A 25,383-nucleotide genomic window follows, 5' to 3' on the forward strand; every position below is an offset into this window, starting at 1 on the left:
ATGTTGAATTTTAGTATTGAGTTAAATAATAAATTACTTAGTGAGTGACTAAGTTACTTTTCAGGTAAGGTAATTAGAAAAGTAATTTAAATACAATTTTAATAATTAATTTTCCCAGTACTGGGTTGCGCCTGGGAGAGCGCTGTGTAAAACATATGCCAGAATAGTTGGTAGTTCATTCCGCTGTGGTGACCCCTGATAAATAAAGGATTTATAAGACTTAAAAAATTGATGGATAAATAATGTAATTAGTAATGAATTTATTGTTTGAAGTAACCAGCATCTAGACCTTATTTTGATGCCGAGTTCAGAATGCATGATTTTAGCCTAGATTTTGACTCGCCGCCAGGTTTTGAGAAATCGCTGACAAATGCCTGAAATCACAGGCAAATCAGTGCTTGTTCAAGTGAGTAACAATAACACAGTATAAATTATCTGAGAGAATCGCAGATGAGTCATATAAATGACTGCATCTGTCGACTCTGTGCTCATTAAAAATCCCAAGATGTCCTTCAAAAAAAGAGTAGGGGTTTCACCTCATCATCCTGGCCAAATTTGCCCACTGGCCCTCTGTCCATCATGGCCTCCTAACCATCCCCATATCATAATTGGCTTCATCACTCTGTCTCCTCTCCACCAATCAGCAGGTGTGTGGTGTGCGGTCTGGTGCAAAATGGCTGCCGTCATGTCATCCAGGTGGATGCTGCACACTGGTGGTGTATGAGGAAACTCCCCCCTATGTGTAAAGCGCTTTGAGTGCCCAGAAAAGTGCTATATAAATGTAAGGAATTAACTATTATTAATTATTATTATTAATATGACTGTAATATAGTCATATTACTGAGTAATAATGACAGAGGTTATCTTTAGAATTGGGTTTTGGGATAATTGCATATAATTACGCTTACTTGATAGTAATTAGGGGAGTAAGTACATGGAACATTTGTAACGAAGACAGAATGGCCTTGCATGCTACATCATGCTGGACTATACTATGGTTCTCTTGTGGCCAGCCCACGTTCGAACCCGCACCATTCTGTTTTTTTCCCCCGTTTATTTGGCCCTTCTCCACTAACCTGTCAATATAAAGTAGCAGAAAGCCCACCAACACGGTTCCCATCATTATGATTTTCGCCATCCCTACTGTGACGAGCCCCGGACCACAAGGACACGAGTGTGGCTGCTGTTCTACATTCTCAATCAGTTCACCGAGTCGTCTGTGACAACGAAAGGGGCGAACGAGGAGACAGCGAGGGACGGAGGTAGTGAGACATTCCCTGAGATACACATCACACGATGCTCTCAGGATAGCAGAATGTGGCAGTGTGTATCGAGTGCATGAATAATGCAGGAGGAGGAGCAGGACAGTGGTGCTAGCAGACGCTCGCTCACACAAACACATGCACACACTTTTGCACGGCAAGCTCCCACTCCTGGGACTCGGAGGCGTGCTCATTAGCTCGGCTGTGGCCACCCCTGCCGACTGGAGCCCCTCACAGCGTGACAGTAGCAACAATGGCCTCGTCGCTCAGCCCAGCTGCAGCATGAAAGAGTATTGACCCAGGTACGGTGCCTCGGGCCACCGGCCTGCGCTCACAAACATACATTTGCACACTCCTCCATGGGCAAAACTTGTTTTCGAAAGATGAACCATCAGGGCTGGATGCCTCGCTACTGGTCACAGACGAAGGTGTGAGCTGAATCGTCAATGAGGCTGGGAACGGGAAGGAGGAGTAACTTTGCTTGGATTGACAGAATTCTCCTGTTCAGTTATTGGCGATCATCTTTCCTGCGGTGCCTTCTGTATTACTTGTGGGGCTTGCGCTCCTCGTGTTTATGTTAAAAATGCCCTACCCCACAGGCAGATCTTTCAAGGCTTCCTGGAGGTGAAGGGCATCTAAGTTACATCACCTAACCACCGGGGTGCCTCAGGGTTCAGTGTTGGGCCCCCTCCTCTTCTTGAAATTCGCTGCTCTACTTGGTTGAATCATAAAGGCACTCTGACTCTCATATGACTTTTTGCCTGTGTTTTACAATGCTAGGACAATCTGATCTGCCTGGATATACTTTCCAGCTCCCTGATATAAGTTTTCGACATCTCAAAACTGGAGTCTTGCAATAACATTAGGTGAATTTATTCATTCATTTTCCTTTGGCTTAGTCCCCTATATATCAGGGGTCGCCACCACGGAATGTACTGTCAACTATTCCAGCCTATGTTTTACGCAGCGGATGCCCTTCCAGCCGCAACCCAGTACTGGAAAACACCCATACATTCACACTATGACCAATTTTGTTTTCTCAATTCACCTATAGCACATGTCTTTGGACCGTGGGGGAAATCAAAGCACCTGGTAGAAACCCATACCAACAAGGAGAGAACATGCAAAGTCTCAGCTCTGACCTTTTTGATGTGAGGTGACAGTGCTAACCACTGAGCCACCGTGCCACCACATTAAGTACATAATCAAATAAAGTCAAGTCATCATGGTCACATTCCTGCCTACATCCATTTCAAGAGTTTACAGCTAAACCTTATACTATGCTGGTATACTTTAACAATATAAATCTCATGCAGCAATTAAAAGGGAAGCCTCAGATCTTCCTCCAGAATAACAACAATGTGTCTTCGGCTGTGATAACAATTGCACTATTGTTCCTCACTGACCTTGTCCTAGTTTGGTTTTGGAGGGTACATTGTCAATGTCATGTTCCATTTCCACCGCCACAGCAAACTGTATTCTCTCTCTATCCATTTTTATCTGTCCTCTAGCCCATCTGTACTATCTGCTCTGCATGATGTCTGCAGTAAAAACAATGCTTTCCAGCTTTCTGTTATCAGCATAGATCTGCATTATCTCACACAATTATCAGCTCCAGGAACAGGACACACATTGGGAGATTTTTTTGGTGCTGGTATGCGGCACAGTTGCAGAAAAAAAAGTTTGTAATGCCCCAGGTTTAACTCAGTACCTACTCAAGTGCATGATTTTTAGTATTGTGAAAATATTGCAGCTATTACATGTAGTAAAGCTCTTAATAACGTCTAGTGTCTAGATGCATAAAGCCAACACATGCTCATTGTGGAAACGTACCCCTGTATACATTTCTGGAGAGTGTTAATTATGTAGCCAGAGCTAAATATGTTTGCATTTTGTCTTTAAAAAATATTACAATGGGTTTGACGCCGCCAACGGCTTCGGTTTCCTTTTACGCTACCAGTTGCCTGTTTACCCTCATGTGGACAGCTTTTCCACTGTTACCAGTTTGACCAGTGGCTTGCCGCATACGTTATCGGACTCGGGACGCAGAGATGAGTTGAGCATGACGACGGGGTTTGAGTACGGTGAAGAACTGTTCCAGAAACAAAAACTAAAGCAAAAAATGAAATAAACAGAGTGAGAGCGTGTAAGACATGGTAAATATCAGGTGGCTGCAAGGGCTTTTTTTTCTAGATTGCTTTTGAAAACAGTGTTGGTTGGGTTTTGGGAAGAGGGTGAGTAGGTTAATCTGTGATTTTGAAAACACTGTTGGTTGGGTTTAGGGAGCGGATTGGTGGTGGATTAGTCGGTTGGTCAGTCAGTCAGTGCTGTGGCACTCGTGAGAGAAATTTGAGATCTGAAAAAGCACAAACAGTGGCCTCAGGTGGATTCGCAAAAATAAACACAGCAAAAAAAAAAAAAAAGCACCTCCTGGGGCATATTTTACACTCTCCAGAAATGTATACAGGGGTACATAGCAATAATGAGCCTGGGTTACATAAAGCACAGTAAGTGTAATTTTCTTTATGTTGCCTCACAACATAAGAATATTTTTTTAGGATTTCTTAATATGAATAATTTTTAAACTAACAGGATTGAATTTAAAGTGTAAGTTCACCCAAAAATTGAAATTATGTTATTAATTACTCACCTTCATGTCCTTTTATTGCCCTGAGAGCTTTGTTTCACAAATTAAGATATTTTAGATGAAATCCCTGTGTTCCCTTGCTCACTATTGACAGCAAGGGTTCTGAGTTGGTTAAAGTCCAGAAAAAGAACCAAAAACATTGTCAAACATTCCATATGACTCCAGTCTACTAAAATCATACAAAACTTCAAGAACAATGTTGTTTTTTGGCCTAAAAAAGTGTTTCTGGAGCTTCACATGATGAAGTTGCATGGAATGTTTTATAAATGTTTACCAGGGTTCCTTTTCTGGACTTTGAACCTCTCTGAACCATTGATGTCTATAGAAAATGGAAGAGCTAATCTAAAATAATCTTAGATTGTGTTCAAATGATTAAAAAGACATGAGGATAAGTAATAATAACAGAATTTTCATTTTGAGGTGAACTAACCCTTAACCGTAAACCATCATACCTAAAAGTATACTTGTTAGTACATACCTGTATACCAGAAGTATTGCAAATGAAAACAAATGAGAGTTTATGAAACAAGCTGAGGGCCAAGATTTGCCAAGGTGAAGGATTTGTGGTTGGGAAAAGTGTTGCAGAAATATAGATTTTTTGATCAGCACAGAATATTTGAAATTGCTAACAAACTGGAAGGTAACCTTGACCACATCACACAGCGTAAGCACTTACTACCTGCAGTCTTACAACTGCTGATAACACTGCGGTTCTTCACAGCTGGCGGTTTTTCAGTCAGTAGTGGGAGATGTTTTCCCTTTTTAGAAATAGTCTGTCAGTACAGTGCAGGGTTTTTAGACCTCACTCTCCATAGAGGGAAAGCTAAAGACTAGACTGGTTTAACAAAATTCTTTCAAATTTTTTGAACCATCATACTCTAATGGTGATTCATGGCCTTTGGTCCAAAATTCTGTGAAAGGCTCTTGCATACCTGCAATTGGAGAATGGATGGAACATGAAACCTAAAGCCCAGGACAAACCAAGTTGAAGAACTAGTAAAAAACCACCATGTTGTCAATTTGCATTGACCGCACCTTGGACCAAAAAGCTGTGTGTGAACACACTAAATGGACTACAGACGACAGAATTTTGAACATATGGTCTGTGTCTGTGTGGATGTATGTTTCCATTCCCCCAAGTGGTAGTCTGGATTGCCTTTTCACAAAGGGAAACAGAAACTAGTGCTGCACACATACAAAATGCAAACTAAGCAGCTTTTACGTACCATTTTCACAGTAATTTCAGCCTCATCTCACGAGGAAGCGTATTTATTTTACGTTTTGGCAGGTTTTTTTTGTACATTTTATTTATTATTAGATATTTATCACAACAGATTCCACAATTACAGAAGAATAATCATGAAGGCACAGCTAACTTTTTCCCCCTTTCTCCCTCCCAACAACCCTTAAAAAAATAATAAAATAAAATAAATACACAAATAAATAAATAAATATATTTAAAGGGGGGGGGGGGTATGTTTAAATCAGGTAGAGAGTGTTTCCTGAGTCTGTTTAGACCATGATACTTCCCATGTTCCTAAGCTTGTTCTTGTTGTAGTAGACTGTCAACATTTACATTGTACATTTTGTCAGTTTAGTGGCTAATTCATGCAAATTTAGTCATACGAAAATGTGCGGTTTTTAAAAGGAGGTGTGGCACCTAACCACACCCCTAAAACCCACCGCCATTGGGGGATTAGCAAATTGTACTAAATTGTACAATTAAGATTGTACGAATTCATGCGAATTAGCCACTAAATCAAAATGTTACGAATTGCCGTGAGATATTGTTGGTACTTCTCACTCCCCACAGAGGCATTCACGCAAATATGTCTGATAATCAAATAATCCATATAGATTGCAAATATTTAAGAAATCTGACTAAATGATATCCGTGCTTCTTTGTAGTCCCTCTTGACTTGCGTTGTTTGCTTGGTCTCGTCACTTCAGTGTTTGTTCTCATGCTCTAATTCATAGCTGAACAGCCAATAAGATAGCTTTCTTTCACTGACGTCAATTCTACGTGTTAAAGCAGGCAAACTTCCTCCAATGTGAGCCTGATAAGAGGCAATTTGAGGAACAAACTAGACTGACAGACGTTCACTGAAAGCCCGATGCTACTCAGCGGCTGATCGTTGGCTTGCTGTGTCCTGGTGTCTTGACATCTTATCCTACCCATCAGTTTATGCTACCAACACTGTTTTTTAATGGTTCTGGTGTTGAGAATGAGGATTAAGTAGGTTTGGGCAATATTAAGGCTTCATATCACATTACTCCACAATAAAATTAACACTGGTAGCTAGATCTGATGGATAGTAAATTGCGTCATCAAGATGTGCTACCTACTTTTTAAATAGGAGGTAGGGCGATCTGACAAGGCACAACAAATCGACAGAACACTTTTCTTAACTGAGATCACTAGATCTGGTCCATAATGCAGTTTTTCTTGCCAAGCCCTGCTCAGACATGTAAAAATTTGAATTATAAGTATGTTGGAAGTAATTTAAAGTAGCAGAAAAAAAATTGTTAATGCACAATCTCTTTCACCAAAAGTGCATTATTTCATAGATATATGAGAGATTGATTGATAACCTGAGAGGTAAATATAGTTTTGCATGTGTATCCTTGTTATATACATTTCAAACAAAGATAAGCTTTAATTAATCCACTAACTTTGGCATTTCCAAATCTTTTTGCAACACAAGCTCGTTCTGAAAATGTAGCCCTACATACATTTCTGGAGATCGCAAATTATGTAGCCAGAAGGACGTATGACTGCATTTCGGAATTGACCACATCGACAGGGTTTGAGTCTAGCGAAGAACGGTTCCAAAAAGCTGTTAAAAAAAACAGACAGCAAAAAATAAAATAAAGAAGTAAATGCAGGGTGTGAATGTGGTAATATCTGAAAACGTGGCAAAAATTAGACGAGGGCTTTTCTTTTTCTGGATTGCTTTTTATTTTTTTTTTTTGCGGGTCAATCAGTCCTTTTGAAAACACTATTGGTTGGGTTTAGGGAAGGAGGAGTGTGGGTCAGTCAATCAGTCAGTTAGTCAGTCAGTCGACAGCGGCCTCTAGTGGATTTACGTTAGAACAGCAGGTGCGAAGCGAACTTGCGAGAGAAATTTGAGATCTCAAAAAGCATACACTTTGGCCTCTGCTGCATTCGCAAAAACAAAAACTGCAAAAAAATAAAAAAACATAGCTCCTAGGATGTATTTGGCCCTCTCCAGAAATATATATAACGGTACGTTTTCAGAACGTCAGAGCCTGGGTAGTCTTTTTGAGTGTGCATAAGTGTTATATATGTGTGCGTAATATTAATCTGGAACCTTAATCGAAGCACTTTTAAGACTATGTACTATATACAAATCTTAAATTTGACAGAGACAAATGAACTGTACAACCAATTCTACAACTTGTTTTCTGTACAAACGTCTTTCTTTGAATTTGTCGAAGTGAATTTTGATTGACATGCATCCAGTAACATTAATAAATGTAAGGCTCTAACACCGTGTTATAGGAGGTGCACGACTCCAGATAAATCAGTTTTACAAACATCCTTTCAATCATCACACCTTCCCAGTCCCTCGTCAAAAAGACAAGCCAACACTGTGCTTTCTGTAGAGCTTTCAGTAAAACGAAAGACTGATGAACTGAAACCGATTTGACATAAACCCATTCAAGCATAGATTATTCAGTCGGACAAACTTATGAGTGACGGTTGGTTGTTTTTACGAATCCGAGCCTTTCCCCACCTATGCTAAAAAGCGTTCTATTTATGCAAATGACGCAAATTAATTTGCATTGTTCTATTTTTCGGAGTGACAGAGAGCACTTATTCACACGCGAGTGGGCAAGTGACAAAGGGTTTCAATTAAAGCAAGAAAAACCAAGCTCACTCATCCATCTCTCACCCCGACCGTCAACAAAGGCCTTTTAATTAGTATTCATTAATTGCAACGCTGTAAAATCTATGCATACTCATTTTTTATCAAGCCATCAAAGACCTCACTAATTGCCTCTATAATATCAGAAATAGATCCAGCACACGATGAAGGGCTTTTCAAAGAACAGTACAAAGGCTAAAGAGGAAGAGGGCTCCATTTCACGCCCGGGCCACACAAAACATTGGGTCTGAATGGGAACATTACGTTCTGAGTGACCAAAGTGCTGCTAAAAAGGAAGAAACTAAGCATTCTGTTTATGAGTCAGCAGAGACCGAGACTGATCACCATATTACATAGATGGATATGGTTAAGATTAAATGGAAAAGTGAATGTACATGATTTAGAAACAATAATCAAATTGTGTATTTTGTAGTTTCTAGATAATTTAATTGACAAATTTGACTCATTGGTCAGTCTATTGGTTGCGAATTTAAAATTGGAATTGCTTGCATCCTTTTAGTATAATTAATCACAGTTCATCACACCCTTCTCTTAATTTCTTGGCGTTAAAATAGGATCCAAATGTCCAAACGTGACATAGGGGGGAGGTTTTCCCCAATCAAACAATTGATTGACAGCAGCGTATTAACATGTATCCACAGTAACACATATAAACATATCCACAGGACAGGATTTACAAAGAAACTAGGATTATAAGATCTGATCTAACTCTCTGTGATTAGCTGCAGCTCAAGAATGACCTTTACAAGTTTAAAACAGTGCATGTTTGTAATACAGTAAAATGAAGACCAGAAATAAATCAGAATTTGGATTTGTTCCTCATTGTCTTTACACCTTGGGATGTTGCCTACAAAGGCAGCATTTTAAAGCTTTCAGACACAGCCTTAAATCTGGAATCTTCTTCTTTCAAAGTATATTTACTTATATTTAGTTTTTAACTAAGAACCCCTGATATGAAGCCCATGTATCTCATATGCACATCAAGTCTACAAAGCAACTGCAAAGATCTGTTTTTTTTTTTTTAGACAAGTTTTAGTATCAAACAGGTCCACATGGAGATGCCAAATAAAATAAACTCCTGACAAATAATGCATCCTTATCTTGATTACAATCCTCTTTGGTCAAAACTTGCTTTATTCTGACAGGAAAGATTGTTGTCTATCTATCATCTGGCCATGCAGTAGAGGGATATTTTGACCTTCCATTCAGTCTGTGTTTCGCTGCGCAATGTGCGAGGGCTCGCACACTCTTAAGAAACAATAACGGAGTATGGCAGAGCTTGTGTTTTAAAGCTAAACAGAAAATGGAATGAACGATTGACTGAAAAGTGTTTACGAGGAGCTGTTCTCTCTGCCATCTCTGATGCAATCAGAAAGAAAAAAGCACAAATGAGTTGAGTTAGAATTCAAATTTTTGCCTTCCAGGTTTACAAGTGCTTGAGCCATTGCAACCCTCAATTCACTGTGACATAATTAGCCTCTTCTTACTTTTTTCAATAATTTAGTTAACTATTTTAGTCTTTATTTTTGACTTTTGCCATTAAGCAATGCCATAATAACAAACCTGAATACCACACATGGTAATGCCATGACTTTATAGAAAGTTTTGTATTGTTGAATGAAATGTCTGATTCTTTTGCTTCTGACTCCATCTCTTGAGCTGGGCCTTTGTATACAACTTTATATAATTGAACGATTGTTCACGATTTCTTTTACTTCTGTGCTCTCTCAATGCAATACTTTGTGAAGCCAAAGTAAACCAAGCTTGTGAAAAGAAAGGTTTGAAAAAAAGTAGTACAAGGTTGTTGAACTTTTTGTTCTGAACTACTCCATGTTTACCTGAGTTTAGTTACAAATATCTGTACCAAAAATACTGCAGCAGCTGCATTTGTTTTTGCTCATTTTTCTTTTCTATGTAGTTTTGGAACTTTTAGTATTTGGCACATTGATTCTCAACATACACTACCTGGCAACAGTCTTGTCGTCGATCCCAGTTGCAAGAGCAACAAATAATAACGTGACTTCTAGTTGATCCACAAACCACAGGAGAGGGCAAATTCTTCAGCAGGATAGCGCTTCTTCTCATACTTCAGCCTCCACATCGAAGTTCCTAAAAGCAAAGAAGGTCAAGCTGCTCCAGGATTGGTCAGCTCAGTCACCAGACATAAACATTATCCAGCATGTCTGGGTAAGATGAAGGAGGCATTGAAAATGAATCCAAAGAATCTTGATGAGAATCTTGGGAGTCCTGCAAGAACACTTTCTTTGCCATTTTGACTTTATTAATCAGTGATTTGAGTCATTGCAGAGATGTATGGATGCAGTCCTCCAAGCTCATGGGAGTCATATACAATATTCATCATTGTTCCACTGCAGCATTACTTTATATTCTATACTGGTTATTATTTCTGTTGAGTGACAAGATTTTGATGCTTTATAAGTCTTTTTAAATTAAATGCTAATAATGTGGATTTGAATGCCATTTTACATGGCATTTATTGCCATACTACTGAAAGCAGCAGCAGATAGTTCACCTCAGATCTTGATAATAAACTGTTTGAAATTGAAATTTAGAACATTGACTCAGTGCAAACCAACACTTATCAGTGATTCAGCATGTATAATAATATAAATAAGCATTAATTACATTTTAAACCTTACCATTTCGCTGGAGTGCAGTAAGTGTACTATTCTGTGCTTCCGAATGGCTGTATTTAAATTCATTTCGTGTTACGATTGGTGCAAACAGCCAAATTGCTTATCACTGCAAATCACGTCATGTAGCGTGTTGTTAAGACACAGGTTTACAATATAGCCTGACGTTTACGTTCATAGTATTTATATTATTTGCTAATTAATAACCTCATGTGGACCTCTGAATCTGCGTTTCATTTTGAAGGCTGCTTTGTCTACCGGAGGTCACATTTTGGTCGCAGATGCATGCTTTGAGAGCCTTTCTGACTGAATGAATGGATGAAATACACTGTTTTATAATATATAATAACCAAAACAAAGACAGACATTCCAGCACATAACGCACATTTTCAAAGCAGAATATCTGACTTCAGCATTGTTTTTCAGATAAAGTACGTTCACTTAGCATCTTTCTTTAAAATCTGCCAACATAATATGGTATTGTTATGCTTTAGAAAAGTCAGAAACTTACATACAGCACCTTTAAATTTGTAAAAACAGTGATGTGAAGTGTTTGGATAACATGAATGATGCATTTTTTTACAGTGTAGCTTGAATGATGTTCATCTTGCATCAGGAAGCATAACCATCCATTCAGAACGCACTTTTAGCAAAGAATTCTCCTTCTGCTCACCCACACAACATCCAGACCAACTTCACGCTGTTTGTCTTCTCATTTTTAGTCTCTTGTTATTTTTATGAGAGGATTGAATTATATGAGGACAATATGCACAAGTGTGTTAAAACTCATCTGTTCATTGTGCTTGATTATGCAGCCGCTGATGAAAGTGTGTGTGTGTTTGTGTGTGGCACGTGTTTGTGGATTGTAGATTGATTGGGTTCATCTCCACATCCTCTCATCTTGTCCTCTTCACAGAATGCCGGGTCGTGCACTTGAGCGAACGAGTGCAAGGAACACTGGAGTCTCCCATAAGACCCCATCTGAGAATCTGTTATACTAATATGCTAATAGGCATGTTAATTCAGTTGGTAATTACAAGGACTTGGGTGTACTGTTCCATGTCAGCCTTTGAAGTGGGGAAACTAGGAAACAGCTTGCATATTAAATGCGCAACAGAGCTTGTTTAGGTTCGGAGGAAGGAGTTGAAGAGAAAACATTTTTATTTTTTTGCATTATGTTCTTATCAGTTGTGAGAATCTCTCGTTGTCAGAAGGTTTATCGTAAGTTTAGGTTTGCTAGGGACTTGATCAGGTTAAAGTACTAATAATAACTAAATAATTACTACTTAAGTACAATAATACTACTTAAAGTTCACATGAACCGGAAGCTGTGACCATTTTATCTGTATTATGACGCTGTTCCTGGAGAAATGGATTGTTAAAGGAGAAAAAAAGTGGGCGTGGCTTGTTTTTTTATTCAGAAAGATCTGGAAAAAGGGTTTCGGGAGAGTTACTAGAGCCTAGCAGACTCCTCCTCCTCACTATTTCTGTTTGTTGTCAAAACTGACAGTGGGAGGGGGTGTGGTTAATTATGTTAGCCACGCCCAAAACCTCAGAAAGGCATAATCTGAGGATTTAACTGAAAACATGCAGTGTCAGCTTTTAATTAAACATTTTCTTTTTAATGGCATGCACAGTTGGATTGTTCACCACAAAGCTAGCAATGTGTGCTTACAAAACCATATGGTCTGTATAAATCTCGATGTATGTGCAATAAAAATCTAATTCCTTTAACTTTTTAAATTGCAGTCAAACAGCATGTGCAGTTGTCAAATTAAGACTTGTTTAGTTAAATAATAAATGTCCACTCTAAAAAATCTGTAATTTATTTAGTTTATTTGGTTTATTTGTGGCAGTTGGGGTGCCAGAAAAAAAACTTTAAATAACAGCCGTTAAATTACAGAAATTTACCGTAAAATAGCGGATATTAAATTACAGAAATTTACTTAAATTTAAATTTCTGGTAAATTTCTGTAATTCAACAGCTGCTACTTTACCGTTAATTTCTGTAATTTAATGGCCGTTATTTTACGTTTTCTTTTCTGGCACCCAAACTGTCTTAAATAAACCGTAAAATTACAGATTTTTTACAGTGTATGCACACTATCTAAATAACAAATACACATACAGTAAAGCCTGAAAATATTCACACCCCTGGCAAATTCTGACTTAAAGTCCACACAAAATCAAACTAACAATTATGATTTGGTTAGCACACATTGCTTTGTGGTGAACAATTTATCTGTGCATGTCATTAAGAAGAAAAACAATTCTTGCTCTTGTAATCTACAACTGAAATCTGAAAATGCACTTACTGTTTTGTTTTGTTTTTCAGGTAAATTCTCAGATTACATTTGTCTGAGGCATTGGGTGTGGCTAACACGTTTAACCACGCCCCCTCCCACTGTCAGTTTTAACAACAAACAGAAATAGTGAGGAGGAGGAGTCTGTTAGGTTGTAATAACTCTCCTCAAACCCTTTTCTTGATCTTTCTGAATGAAATCTCTACTTTACTACATCCAATCAGCTCAATGCAGAAAAAACAAGCCACGCCCACTGATTTCTCATTTAATATTCTGCTTCTCTAGGAACTGCATCACAATACGAAAAATAACAAGTCGCAGCTTCCGGTTCATGCAGACTTTAAAGTGTTTGTTCAAAGGTAAAAAAGAGCTGAGAAATATATATTTTTCCCACAATGATGCCTCTTGTACATATTCTTATTCTCTCTTAGGAGAAGCCCAAAATGTGCAAAATCTTGCTGGTTGAATAAAAGTAACTTTAAGTCAGAATTTGCCAGGGTTATGAATAATTTTGGGCTTGCCTGTATTTACAATGACTCAGCTTCTCTGAATTTATATCATATATCGTCATGGAATAATTTCTCAAAAATAATTCTCAAAATTTCTAATAAATTATTCTTTTTTTTCTTAGGAATGTTCAAATGTCTTGATAAATGTCATCTTTTATTGTTAAAAAATACAATTATAGTTTAGTATTACAAAAAATACAATTACTGAGCTTCTCTGAATTGATTCATAGAGAATTGTTAAATTAATAATTAATTAATTAATGTTTAAGGGAAAGTAAACATAGCTGCTATAGGATATGACCTAAACATTTTATATAATCCTTTTACTTTTTTAGTGGATACATTATTTAATTACATTAACTTCGTAACTAACTACTAACACTGTTCACACTTGCTATGTTTAAATTAAATATTTGAAAAAGAAAAGCTAATAATTCTGACTTCAACTCTATGTGTGTGTGTGTGTGTGTGTGTGTGCGTGCGTGTGTGTGTGTGTGTGTGTGTGTGTGTGTGTGCAAAACATATATGTTGGAATAGTTGTCGGATCATTCCACTGCGGCAGATAAATAAGAGACTAAGCCGAAGGAAAGTGAATGAATTTAAAGTATTTTAATTTAATTAAAATTAAGTAATTTGAATGTATTTTTATTGTAATTAAATTCAAATTCTTCATGCCTCATTTTTTGTTAAATCAAATTATTTTTTCTTGTCATCTTTGTAATGAAACCATAACATAAATAAGTCAAACTGACTTAAAATATTAGGTTATACTTTGTATAGCTAAAATTAAGTTGAAACCTGATTTACAATAAATTAAGTAATAGTAACATGAAAGCATTTGTTGCTACGACTTTTTGTCATATGATTTTTTACAGTGTAGAAGTGAATGATGCACATAAAGAAAGCTCCATCCCCTAATAATATTCTGTTACAGTTGCAAGTACATCAACATACTGAACTAAAATTTCTCAGCAACTTTCGACTGATTTAAAAATCATCAAGAAGATACAGTTGAATTGTTATCCCCATCTCTATTTTCCCCAGTTCAGTAATAGTTTTAATAATAATCTCTAATAACTGGTTTCTTTTAACTTTGCCATGATGACAGTACATAATATTTGACTGGATATTTTATAAGATGCTAGTATTTGGCTTAAAGTGACGTTTAAAGGCTTAACTAGGCAGTGTTATTAGGCAAGTCATTGTATAACAGTGGCTTGTTCTGTAGGCAGTCGCAAAATAAACATTACTTAAGGGGGCTAATATTATTGACCCTAAAATGTTTTTTTTTTTTTTAATTAAAACTGCTTTTATTCTAGCCAAAATAAAGCAAATAAGACTTAATCCAAACGAAAAAATATTTTAGGAAATACTGTGAAAAAAAAAATATTGCTCTGTTAAACATCATTTGGAAAACATTTGAAAAAGAAAAAAAATCAATTTAGACTTCAACTCTATATAACCATTCTTATCACTCTTTCACTCTCCATATCTTGTCGTCCTCCATTGTTCATGTCGTGCTGCAACCCTTTGCATATGAGCAGGCAGATTGAGTGAGGAATGAAGGCTGCTAGGAAAGTGTTTCTGCTGCTGCTCTGCAACGTTCTCCCCATCCGCTATCTGCTGGACATTTGAGTGCTTTCCAGTGAAAGCTTGTTTGTGACTCATCTAGCTTCTCTCAAATTAATTCCTGGCAAAAGGAAGGAGATTTACTCAGAACAAAGCTTCAGTTTCTGCCTGGTCTATACTCTGTATTTTTATATATATAAAATGATTCGTAATTAAACATAATAAAGCCTTGAAGATAATGGTAGAAATTTTGCCCGGAGGAGGAAAACATATCTATGGTATGTTGACAGAATAATAAAAGCGTAGAAGAAAAGCCGTAATCGGGTACCTGAACTGTTTGAGAATAATTTAAAAGCAAAATATGATTAAGAGCATTTTTTTTTTTAAGTATTATACGTTGAACCATTGGGGAGGCTGAATTTATAACGATTTCATAATATAAATTCATAATTCTGTGAGAATGTTATATGGGCAGCTCTTCAGAATTTCTCTCAACTAAGATATTGTTATATTTTATTTCATTTGCCCCAGTAAGTCTTCATTAAAGTCCACCAAACAGATGATGAATGTTTTTCATCTTAAAACAAAGTCCCTTTAAGGCAAGCAATTTCACTCGGTGGCCATCTTTGAAACAGGTCATAGCTCGGGCATTCTGTCTGAATGGGGAAACATCAAATCCTCCAAAACTGTTTGATTACATTACATATGTGGAACCACCAATATAATTAAACAACATCAGTCTTATAAGTTTCATTTTTAGACGTTCGAATCAAACAAAATCTGCATTTTTTTCAGGTTGCAGAACTAATGCACACTCGAAAGGAACGAGATCACGACACCAACCTCATTTACGGCCGTTCTACACATTATTATCCTCTAAATAATGATTTGTCAGATAGCGCTGATCTTCTGAAGTAATCCACAACTTGATCTTGATGGCGAATCTCCTCCAGAAATGACAGCGACTCTTTGTTTACATGTTTGTGGGTGTTTGACTAGTTGCTGTCATGTAATGTGCGTTTGACAGGATGGACTGTACCTCGCGTTCATTTCAAACAGATTACAGAACCAAAAAACTTTTGTTTTCAAGTGTAGTTGATTTATTTAAAAGTAGCAATGTTAAGCTTTATGTGGATATATTTCTTATGTCTGTAAAGCAAGTATTCGCTGAGATTCCAGTGTGCTTGTTGAGCAGATAAACTGTCATGAAAGGACACGTCTGGTCTGAGCTTCTCCCCCTGAGAAATGTCAGGCTATAGCGATTGATGATTGGCTTCTGTACTAATAGGCAGGGCTTCATTCGCCATATTGACAGTTACACTTTTCCCTTTTCAAAACTATACGAGTGACATGTCTTGTGTATTCTATAGTCTTTGATAATAATTATAAGCAAATATTACAGGCTTTTTTTTTTTTTAGAAATAGCTAATGAGATATTCGTTTTCTTGATGGGTTAAGTGAAATAAAAAATCTGCTGGACCATTAAAAAATATCCAGCGTTAAGCCCTATATAAGTCTAAAATGAAATTCTTGATTGTTTTAAAGGTCTTTTAAAAGTCTTAGATATGATTTGGTGAAACCTGCAGAAACCCTGTAAAAATACATCTACAGTGGATCTAGAAAGTATTCATAACGCTTCACTTTTTCCAGTTTTTTGTGGTTCAGCCTTATTCCAAAATGGCTTAAATTAATTTATTTCCTCAACATTCTACACACAATATCCCATAATGACAATGTGATTTTTTTAATTGTTACAAATTTATTAAAAATAAAAAAACAGAGAAATCACATCTACATAAGTATTCACAGCCTTTGCTGTGAAGTTCTGAACTGAGCTCGGGTACATTCTGTTTCCACTGATCATTCTTGAGATGTGTCAGCAGCTTAATTGGTGTTCACCTGTGGTCAATTCAGTTGATTGGACATGATTTGAAAAAGGCATACACCTGTCTATATAAGGTCCCAGAGTGGACAGTGCATGTCAAAGCACAAACCAAGCATGAAGACAAAGGAATTGTCTGTAGACCTCAGAGACAGGTTTGTTCATGTTAGTGAAAGGGGGGAGGGGGTTGTGTTTGTAAGATCAGTGCTAATGTTTTCAGCTAAGCGTGTGCCTACAATTCTCTTCATCCATTTAGGCTATTTTTATTGTTATTATTTCTGGATTGCTAACTATACATGCTTGTTTAGTATAAAGGCTATAAGTCTGCTGTAAACAGGTGAATAGGTACAGCCTTGTGCATTAGGCAGGACAAAAATCAAGGATATGAGATGAGATGTTCAGTCAGATACATAACTCTGTTGCCTAGTAACAGGTGCATATTGAGGTGGGCAGGTGGGCTGGGTGATGACATCACAGATAAAGAGACATCAGACTCTTCACAAACATAATGAAGCTCCCAACACCCTTTCTAGTACGGGCCTCTTCACACTCGGAGCTCTTACCTTTTTCCTCCATCAAGGACTTCTTTGAAAAAAATCCGCAGATTTGTCCCTCGGTGTCACAGGAGTCGCTCCGGATAGCATTAGATCTTCAGACAGGGCTTTTGTGCACAAGCTGTCACCCTGTTGTGTTTTGCCCGCTTGTTTCGGAAGTAAAGGGAGCATTTTCTGAATGCACCGTCACAATCTGTGGTACTCCTGGCTTAGATATGGCCTGGCATGAAAGAAAGAGAGTGTGAGACGCAAACGCTGAAAATACAGCACACTTCTGAAGTGCCAGTTGATCCCAGTCCTGTTTGAAAGCTCAGCGCAAAGTTGCTCATCTGCTCTGGCCATTTCTTAGAGAATCTGTAGAGTAGGGTCTGTCTGCGGACAGCAAGACAGGGGCGTAACATGAAGGGGCATAACTACGTTAGAGGCGTAACTTGAAGTTTTGGAGACCTACATGTCAAAACTATGTTGTAGGCAAGATGGTGCTGTATATCAGTTATTTTCGTCAACACCTATTCCACACCTAAACCCAACCATCACAGTTATTCATGCCTACACCCATCTCAAACCCAACCATCACAGTTATTAGCATCTACACCTTCCCCAACCATCACAGTTATTAGCATCTACACCTTCCCCAACCATCACAGTTATTAGCATCTACACCTTCCACAACCATCACAGTTATTAGCATCTACACCTTCCCCAACCATCACAGTTATTAGCATCTACACCTTCCCCAACCATCACAGTTATTAGCATCTACACCTTCCCCAACCATCACAGTTATTAGCATCTACACCTTCCCCAACCATCACAGTTATTAGCATCTACACCTTCCCCAACCATCACAGTTATTAGCATCTACACCTTCCCCAACCATCACAGTTATTAGCATCTACACCTTCCCCAACCATCACAGTTATTAGCATCTACACCTTCCCCAACCATCACAGTTATTAGCATCTACACCTTCCACAACCATCACAGTTATTAGCATCTACACCTTCCCCAACCATCACAGTTATTAGCATCTACACCTTCCACAACCATCACAGTTATTAGCATCTACACCTTCCCCAACCATCACAGTTATTAGCATCTACACCTTCCCCAACCATCACAGTTATTAGCATCTACACCTTCCACAACCATCACAGTTATTAGCATCTACACCTTCCCCAACCATAACAGTTATTAGCATCTACACCTTCCCCAACCATCACAGTTATTAGCATCTACACCTTCCCCAACCATCACAGTTATTAGCATCTACACCTTCCACAACCATCACAGTTATTAGCATCTACACCTTCCCCAACCATCACAGTTATTAGCATCTACACCTTCCCCAACCATCACAGTTATTAGCATCTACACCTTCCACAACCATCACAGTTATTAGCATCTACACCTTCCACAACCATCACAGTTATTAGCATCTACATCTTCCCCAACCATCAAAGTTATAAAAGTTAATAGATTGTTAATTATTTTAAATGTTTTTCACAGTTTTAGGTTCACTATTTTTTTCTTTATGTTCTTCATTGCACGTGGCCGGAAATCTTTTTGTGCAAGGCATCACTGGCGCTTCTGTGCCGCATGCATTAGATCTCATTAAACTTTTTTTTTTACGTTTTTCCAAAGCAGGCCCAAAGCCCGATATGCGTGCTAGCTATGACGTGAAAATTGTCCTGAAGGACGGCCCTAGGGGCCCCAACTGGCTCTAGGCTGAAGCTCTCAACTTTACGTAGATTGCTAGGCAACCATCAACCATTTTCTCAGAGGATGACAAGCTGACAAAATATTGCTGCAGCTCTGATACAAGTTTTATCAAAGTAGAAAATTAAAAAGCAATGCAGTGTTTGGGGTTTGTCTGATATAATTAGTCTACCAAAATGTGTATATTCCTTACAAAGTATGAAGCTGATTGATCAGTTCTTGTCACGTGGCCCGTGGCATTCAGAAACGTTCAACTGGGTTCACCTGGAAAGCGAGAACTTGTCCCACCTCCATTGGAAATAACAAACTTGCGCATGGAAAAGACAAAATATGTGAATGGCTCCTAAGGCCACCTGCCCTCAAATGCCCTCATTTCCTCATTTAACCTGATTTGTTGACAAATGGCTTGCAATCTATTTCTTGGCAGTTCACACAGTTTCCCCTTCGCAAAGAAACTTTCCAAAGATTCTTACTAAGTTTCTTACTACTTTTGCTAACTTCTGAGTTAAAATTTGGCACTCTTTGGCACTCTTTTGGCATTCAATTTTGGACCGAGATGTAACCAAGAGAATACTAAAGATTTTTCAAAATAAAAGACCATTCAGACTCGGAAAATAAATAAAACAGAAATAATTAATGATTTCTTGTGTGACCCGGAATTATTAATCCATGTACCGGTACTGGTCCACAGCTTGGGGGTTGGGGGCCACTGATCTAATGAAACAAATTACCTTTCTGCATAAAATGTGCTATATACATTAGGGATGTCCTGGTCAGGTATTTTTGCCCTTGAGTCCAAGTCTGAGTCAATTGATTTTGAGTATTTACCGATACCGAAACCCGATCCGATACTTCTATAACACATAACAAAAAAAATAAATAAAAAATAAGGAACATCCTGGATCTGTTTCTTGGCTTTTTAAAATTTATTTCACCTTATTTTAACATTAAACAACTCCGTTACCAAACAGAGCACTTCTGTGAGGTAGCTTGAACAGTCAAATAATAAATAACATTAATTCTTCACTTTTGGACTTTAATGCAACAGTAAATGTAAACAAAATCTAATATAAAAACAAATAGCACCTCAACTTAAAATACCCGGCAGGCAATCTTAAGTTTACATATCTCACAGTTTGCTATGGCAATGTTGTCACCATCAGCTTTATAATACCTCCAGACCGCAGACATACTCGCACTTTCCGCTTCAAGCTGCCTCCATGTTCTACTTAGTTGGCATTTAACCAATAGCATCTCTGCAATAAAGTGATGTCATGCTGCACACGTTGCTGTTTATGTGTGAAGTCAAGAAAGGTCACAGCATGACTATAGAGGATGTGTTAATAAATAATGAGCATATATATATATATATATAACCATGTGATCGGGCTCGATTTCCGATCATGTGATGGGATCCCTAATATAAATACAATTTTATTGTAAAGTGTTACAAAATGGGCGGTTCATTCCGCTGTGGCGACCCCGGATTAAAAGAAGGGACTAAGCCGACAAGAAAATGAATGAATGAATGTAAGAAAAAGGCTTGATGCTATAATCACCACCAAAGATGTTTAACCAAACACAATGGTTAGAGTATCATTATTTAATCAGTACAATGTAATATGTAACCATCATAAATCATTGTACTGTCACTTAACATCAAATGAATCCATCCTTGACGAATAAAAGTATCAATGCACCTAGTAAAGCTTACTTTTGTCAGATGTATGTCTTCTACCAAAAGATAGCAGATAGATTTGCAGTACTCTGTGAGAGTTATAAAGAAAAACGGCCTTCCCTGCATCACAGTGTGTGTGGTGTACATCTGGCAGATTCACCGCCAGCTCTCAAAAAAGATAAAGTGTGTGTCCTGCGCTGTTCATCAGAGGGGGCTCACGCTGACCCCCATTCACTCAGATCAAACATCTCATCTGCGAGACGCCACCGAGATGACATTGTAATGGGCTCTGTCATGCTGAAGTGTGCAGAGCCGCTAATTCTAAAAACAGACACGTCAAATCAGCGGCAAAGTACTCCAGTGTCGCACAGGTTACTATTCATGCTATTTTCAGCTTGTTATGATGGAGTGGAGCTTGTGGAGACAAGTTAAAGTGACTAAATAGGTTCCACGCTGCTTCTGGTTGACACCATATGAGATTGAGCATGTTTCCTAAGGTATTTTTTATCTTGCAGATGAGCGCAGTTGGCAGCTCCTGTTGGGGTTCTTCCGAGGGCCAGATCCTGGTTCACACGCTGCAGAAACTGATGCTGCTTAATAGGTAAGTCAACACTCTGATGTACTTTGAGTGTGACGTCATTCCAAACCAAATCAGACCAGAATGAAGTTCATTTGGAGATTGTTTCAGGAGTTCAAAACATATTACAGTGCAGACTTCTTAGAAAAGTTTAAGTTGTTGAAGTTTGTGTTCAACCCAAATTGAAAATATCATCACGCGGTTCCAATCCCCTTCATTCATCTTCAGAACACATTAAAGTACAAGTTAAATTAAATCTAGATGATTTTGTTAGCTCATATTGCTAGTTTTGTGGTCAACAATTCTTGTGGATGTCATTAAGAAAGAAAATGTTTGCCCTTGTAATCTTTCATTGACATCTGAAAATGCACATGTTTGTTTTCAATTAATGTTAACACTTAAGAATAACTGTCCTTTATTATTAGTTTATAGATCATTAATAACTATTAATCACTATTAGGTAATGAGTTATAAGTGACTTGTTAAATATTAGTTAACAGTTTGTTAATTATTTATAACTCTCCATTATAACTAGTTAATTGTCCAATAATAAACTGTTAGTGAATGAGTTATAAATTACTAATGAGCAGCACATTGAACACATTTTATAAGTGGTAAGAAAATTGTACATAACTCATGAAAGAATAAAGTTTCGCTAAAACCAAGCGGCAACCTCCCGCTCTCCCTCAGGAAGCCAATACAGAAGTAACTAAAACTGCAATTCATCCGAAATTCCGCTAGTCCTGGCCGCTCCTGCTCCAAAACAGAGCAAATTTCAATTGAGCCCACTGTTAGAATGACCAACTTTACAGCAGAAAAAAAAGGTGTTTACAGCCTGGTACAAAAAAGATTTTGGTTAATACAGGTAATATTACCCTTCATGACAACTGTGAGGGGGGTGAATTTTTTTATAACTCATCTTTCCTTTATATTAAGTTATATTAAGTTTGCATAATTAAGGGCGTGGCCACTTGAGTGACAGCTAGGTCTCGTTGGTCGCCGTCACGTCACCTCAGCTGAATCCGGCAGATTAGCCACTGAACTCGGCTTATTTATCGTGTTTCTGTGTTGTTTTATGTGGCTTTACACAGTCAACTGCCTTTTGGACTTGTTTCCTACAATTATCATATGGCATGGCATGCTGAGTGCACTTAATTGTGCTCACAAACCATTCACGTGGCCGCCGTTTCCCATGTGAGTAAAGTTACATACTTGTATACCATTTCTATACATGTATTTGTTTTATTTAAGATCATTTATCGTTTATATTTATATTTAGAGCTGTAATGCACTCCAGAATCTGTCAGATTGCCATCGTGTCTTCCAGGTGGATGCTGCACACTGGTGGTGGATGAGATTCCCACCAAAAATGTGTGTAAAGTGCTTGAGTGTCCAGGAAGCGCTATTTAAATGTAAGAAATTGTTATTGTTTGCTGTTTAGTTTTGTAAAGTATGCCGTTTCTATACTCATCTAAACGGTGTACAACTGCCAGCTATTTTGACCTTCTTTTTACTCCACAACACAAAGAAAGAAACAGAAGTTTGCTGTGAGTTTATGAGGCTCTTCATTTGGCTCCTCATGGAGCCCCTGGTGGAGTCTGTCAGCGAGACCCTCCTCTTTGATCCATTGATGTGGTAGGCCTGTGATGAGAGCGTTCCTGTGCTCAGGCTTCACCCTCACATTCTACAGGCCTATTGTGGCTGCTGTGAGGGCAGGGCCCCCCTTTATACCCCCCTGCTCAATCAGAAGGAATCCCTTTGAAGCCGCCCGGCCAGGCTCGGGAGGAAAAGCTTCAGCAATATTAGGTTCTTGGCCAAGCAGAAAGGAATTATTGAAAACAATGCGTTACTAGATGATGACATCACCAACATGCCTCCAGCCCTATTGAGAGCTCTTTGAATGAAATTGAATTGAACTTTCTTTTAAAGAAGCAGGCCAGGTACTATTCAAAGTCAGCTCAATCAACATCCATTTTGTTTAATGTTATAGTGTTATATTTCAATACAGTTTAACCCAACTTTCAGAAAATCATGGTTAATATTTATAATACCTTAATATAGAGAGCTTTATGAAATAGGGGTATGTAATTCTATTTTTCATACACGGGTCATGGGGTTTCTGGAGACTTTGAAGGACTATTCCAGACATTGAAAGTCAGAGAATTTTATTTATTTATTTTTATTTTATTTATTTTTTTAAGTCATCAAATATCATTAAAAATTGGATCCATTTATCAAAATGTCTTTATTTTATTTAATGTATTTATTAATATTATCACTTATTATTAGATGTGTTTCACATATATTGTTATGGTTTGGCTATTTTAGGTTAATTTGTATTCCTGTTATGCTTATGAAATGGCAGTCCCTTTAGTCAAATGCAGACTAACATACGGGGAAAATATCCATTTTAAGAGCTTTGACTTTAAAATGACTGCTTTAAATACTGGGGGTTAAAAAAAGAAGTTGAATGAAAATTGTGAATAACTACTATAGCACTATGAAATATAGGAAAGAGATGTCTTTGCATTTTTTTTAATCCGAGGTAAAGTATCAATTGTTGTTCTGATAGTGTCTATTCAATTCCCCATGAACCAGAAACTGATATTTTTTTTCCTCTATTGTGACGAAGTTCCTGGAGAATCAGAATATTAGATGAGAAACAGTGGGCGTGGCTTGTTTTTTCCTACTGTGAGCTAATTGGATGTAGTAAAGTAGGCTTTTCATTCACTCCTCATTATTTCTGTTTGGTGTCAAAACGCCAGTTGGAGGGGCGTGGTTAAGTATATAAGCCCTGCCCAATAGCTCAGACTGACATAATCTGAGAATTTAACTAAAACAGGAAGTGCATTTTTAGATTTCAATTAAAGGGGAAACTTTTTTTTTTTTCTTAATGACATGCACAGATTAATTGTTCACCACAAAACTAGCAATGAGTTAACAAAATCACATGGTCAGTTTTGATTTCATGGGGACTTTAGAGTCATGCAAAATTATATTCTTATGTAAAGCAGCTGGTTAAACAACCATTGCGAATAACTTTTGACTACAAGCTAATGCTTTACATTATTCATCTAAATAACCAAATTCAGTTATTTAACACACACACAAAAAAATAAAAAATCAATCATAAGCTAATGTAGCTCTGATATATTCCTTAAGGGGCCAGTTCACTTGTTTGTTTTTAAATCTGGCAAATTATCAATAGTAGCTTTTAAAGTCATACAAAATAATATTCATAAAAAACATTTTTTATTATGCAAAGCTGACTGTTTTTCCACTCATTGGATGTCATGAAAATTGTGGTTTTTATTAAGTGAAAAGTCAGGCAATGTGAGATTTGGCTAAGAGTGGAAACTGATAATTGTCTGATAATTGTAGGAAATAATTCCACAAGGCAACTGACTGTAAAGCCGCATAAAACAAAACAATAATATGATGTATATGTCGAGATCAGCGGCTAATCAGCCAGAATCAGCTGAGGCGAAGTGACGGCGACCAGCGAGACATAGCTGTCACTCAAATGGCCACGCCCTTAATTATGCAGACTTAATAAAACCTCATTTAAGGGAAATGGATGTTATAAAACTTCACCACCTCACTGTTGTCATGAAGGGTAATATTAGCTATGAGAACCAAAATCGTTCTTTCAATAGAAATTTGGACTAGTGGAATTTCAATGAATTGCAGTTTGTTACTTCTGTATTTGCTTCACGATAGGATGCCACTTGGGGGAGGATGCCACTTGGAACTCAGCATTTTTATAGCCCTAATGATTACTCCAGTTGATAAACTGAGCACATAAGAATGGAGATTGAGGTAAATTTACTTTTATATTCGCACATTTGTGAATTTTAACGGTCCCTTGTTTGGGGACACTACACTACTTTAAATATATTCAGTCTGAAATCACATGTAAGTATGACTTCAAAACAACATTAGCACTATTTGTTTGACTGTGAGCAATGTTGTTTGTTAGTCATTGGCTGCTACTATTCAGAAATTTCTACAAAACTTCTGAAATTATGAGGGAGAATGTGCGAATACAAAACCAATTTTCCTTCAATGAAACTTTCTAGCAGTTCTAAACCATTGTTCTGGAGTTCTAGCATCTCTGA

General features: G+C 37.6%; 1 protein-coding gene across 5 annotated transcripts in view; it reads left to right on the forward strand.

Moving 5' to 3' along the window:
• ulk4 (unc-51 like kinase 4) overlaps positions 1–25,383 on the forward strand; it is a 278,515-nt gene that overhangs the window by 250,496 nt on the left and 2,636 nt on the right. For all 5 annotated transcript variants that reach the window (XM_068214079.2, XM_073925751.1, XM_068214078.2 and 2 more), the window contains one exon: positions 21,204–21,289. In XM_068214079.2, the coding sequence (XP_068070180.2) occupies positions 21,204–21,289 (86 nt within the window). The remainder of the gene's footprint in view (positions 1–21,203; positions 21,290–25,383) is intronic.

This window comes from Danio rerio, chromosome 16 (assembly GCF_049306965.1).
Source record: "Danio rerio strain Tuebingen ecotype United States chromosome 16, GRCz12tu, whole genome shotgun sequence".
In the NCBI taxonomy this organism is placed as follows: Eukaryota; Metazoa; Chordata; class Actinopteri; order Cypriniformes; family Danionidae; genus Danio; species Danio rerio.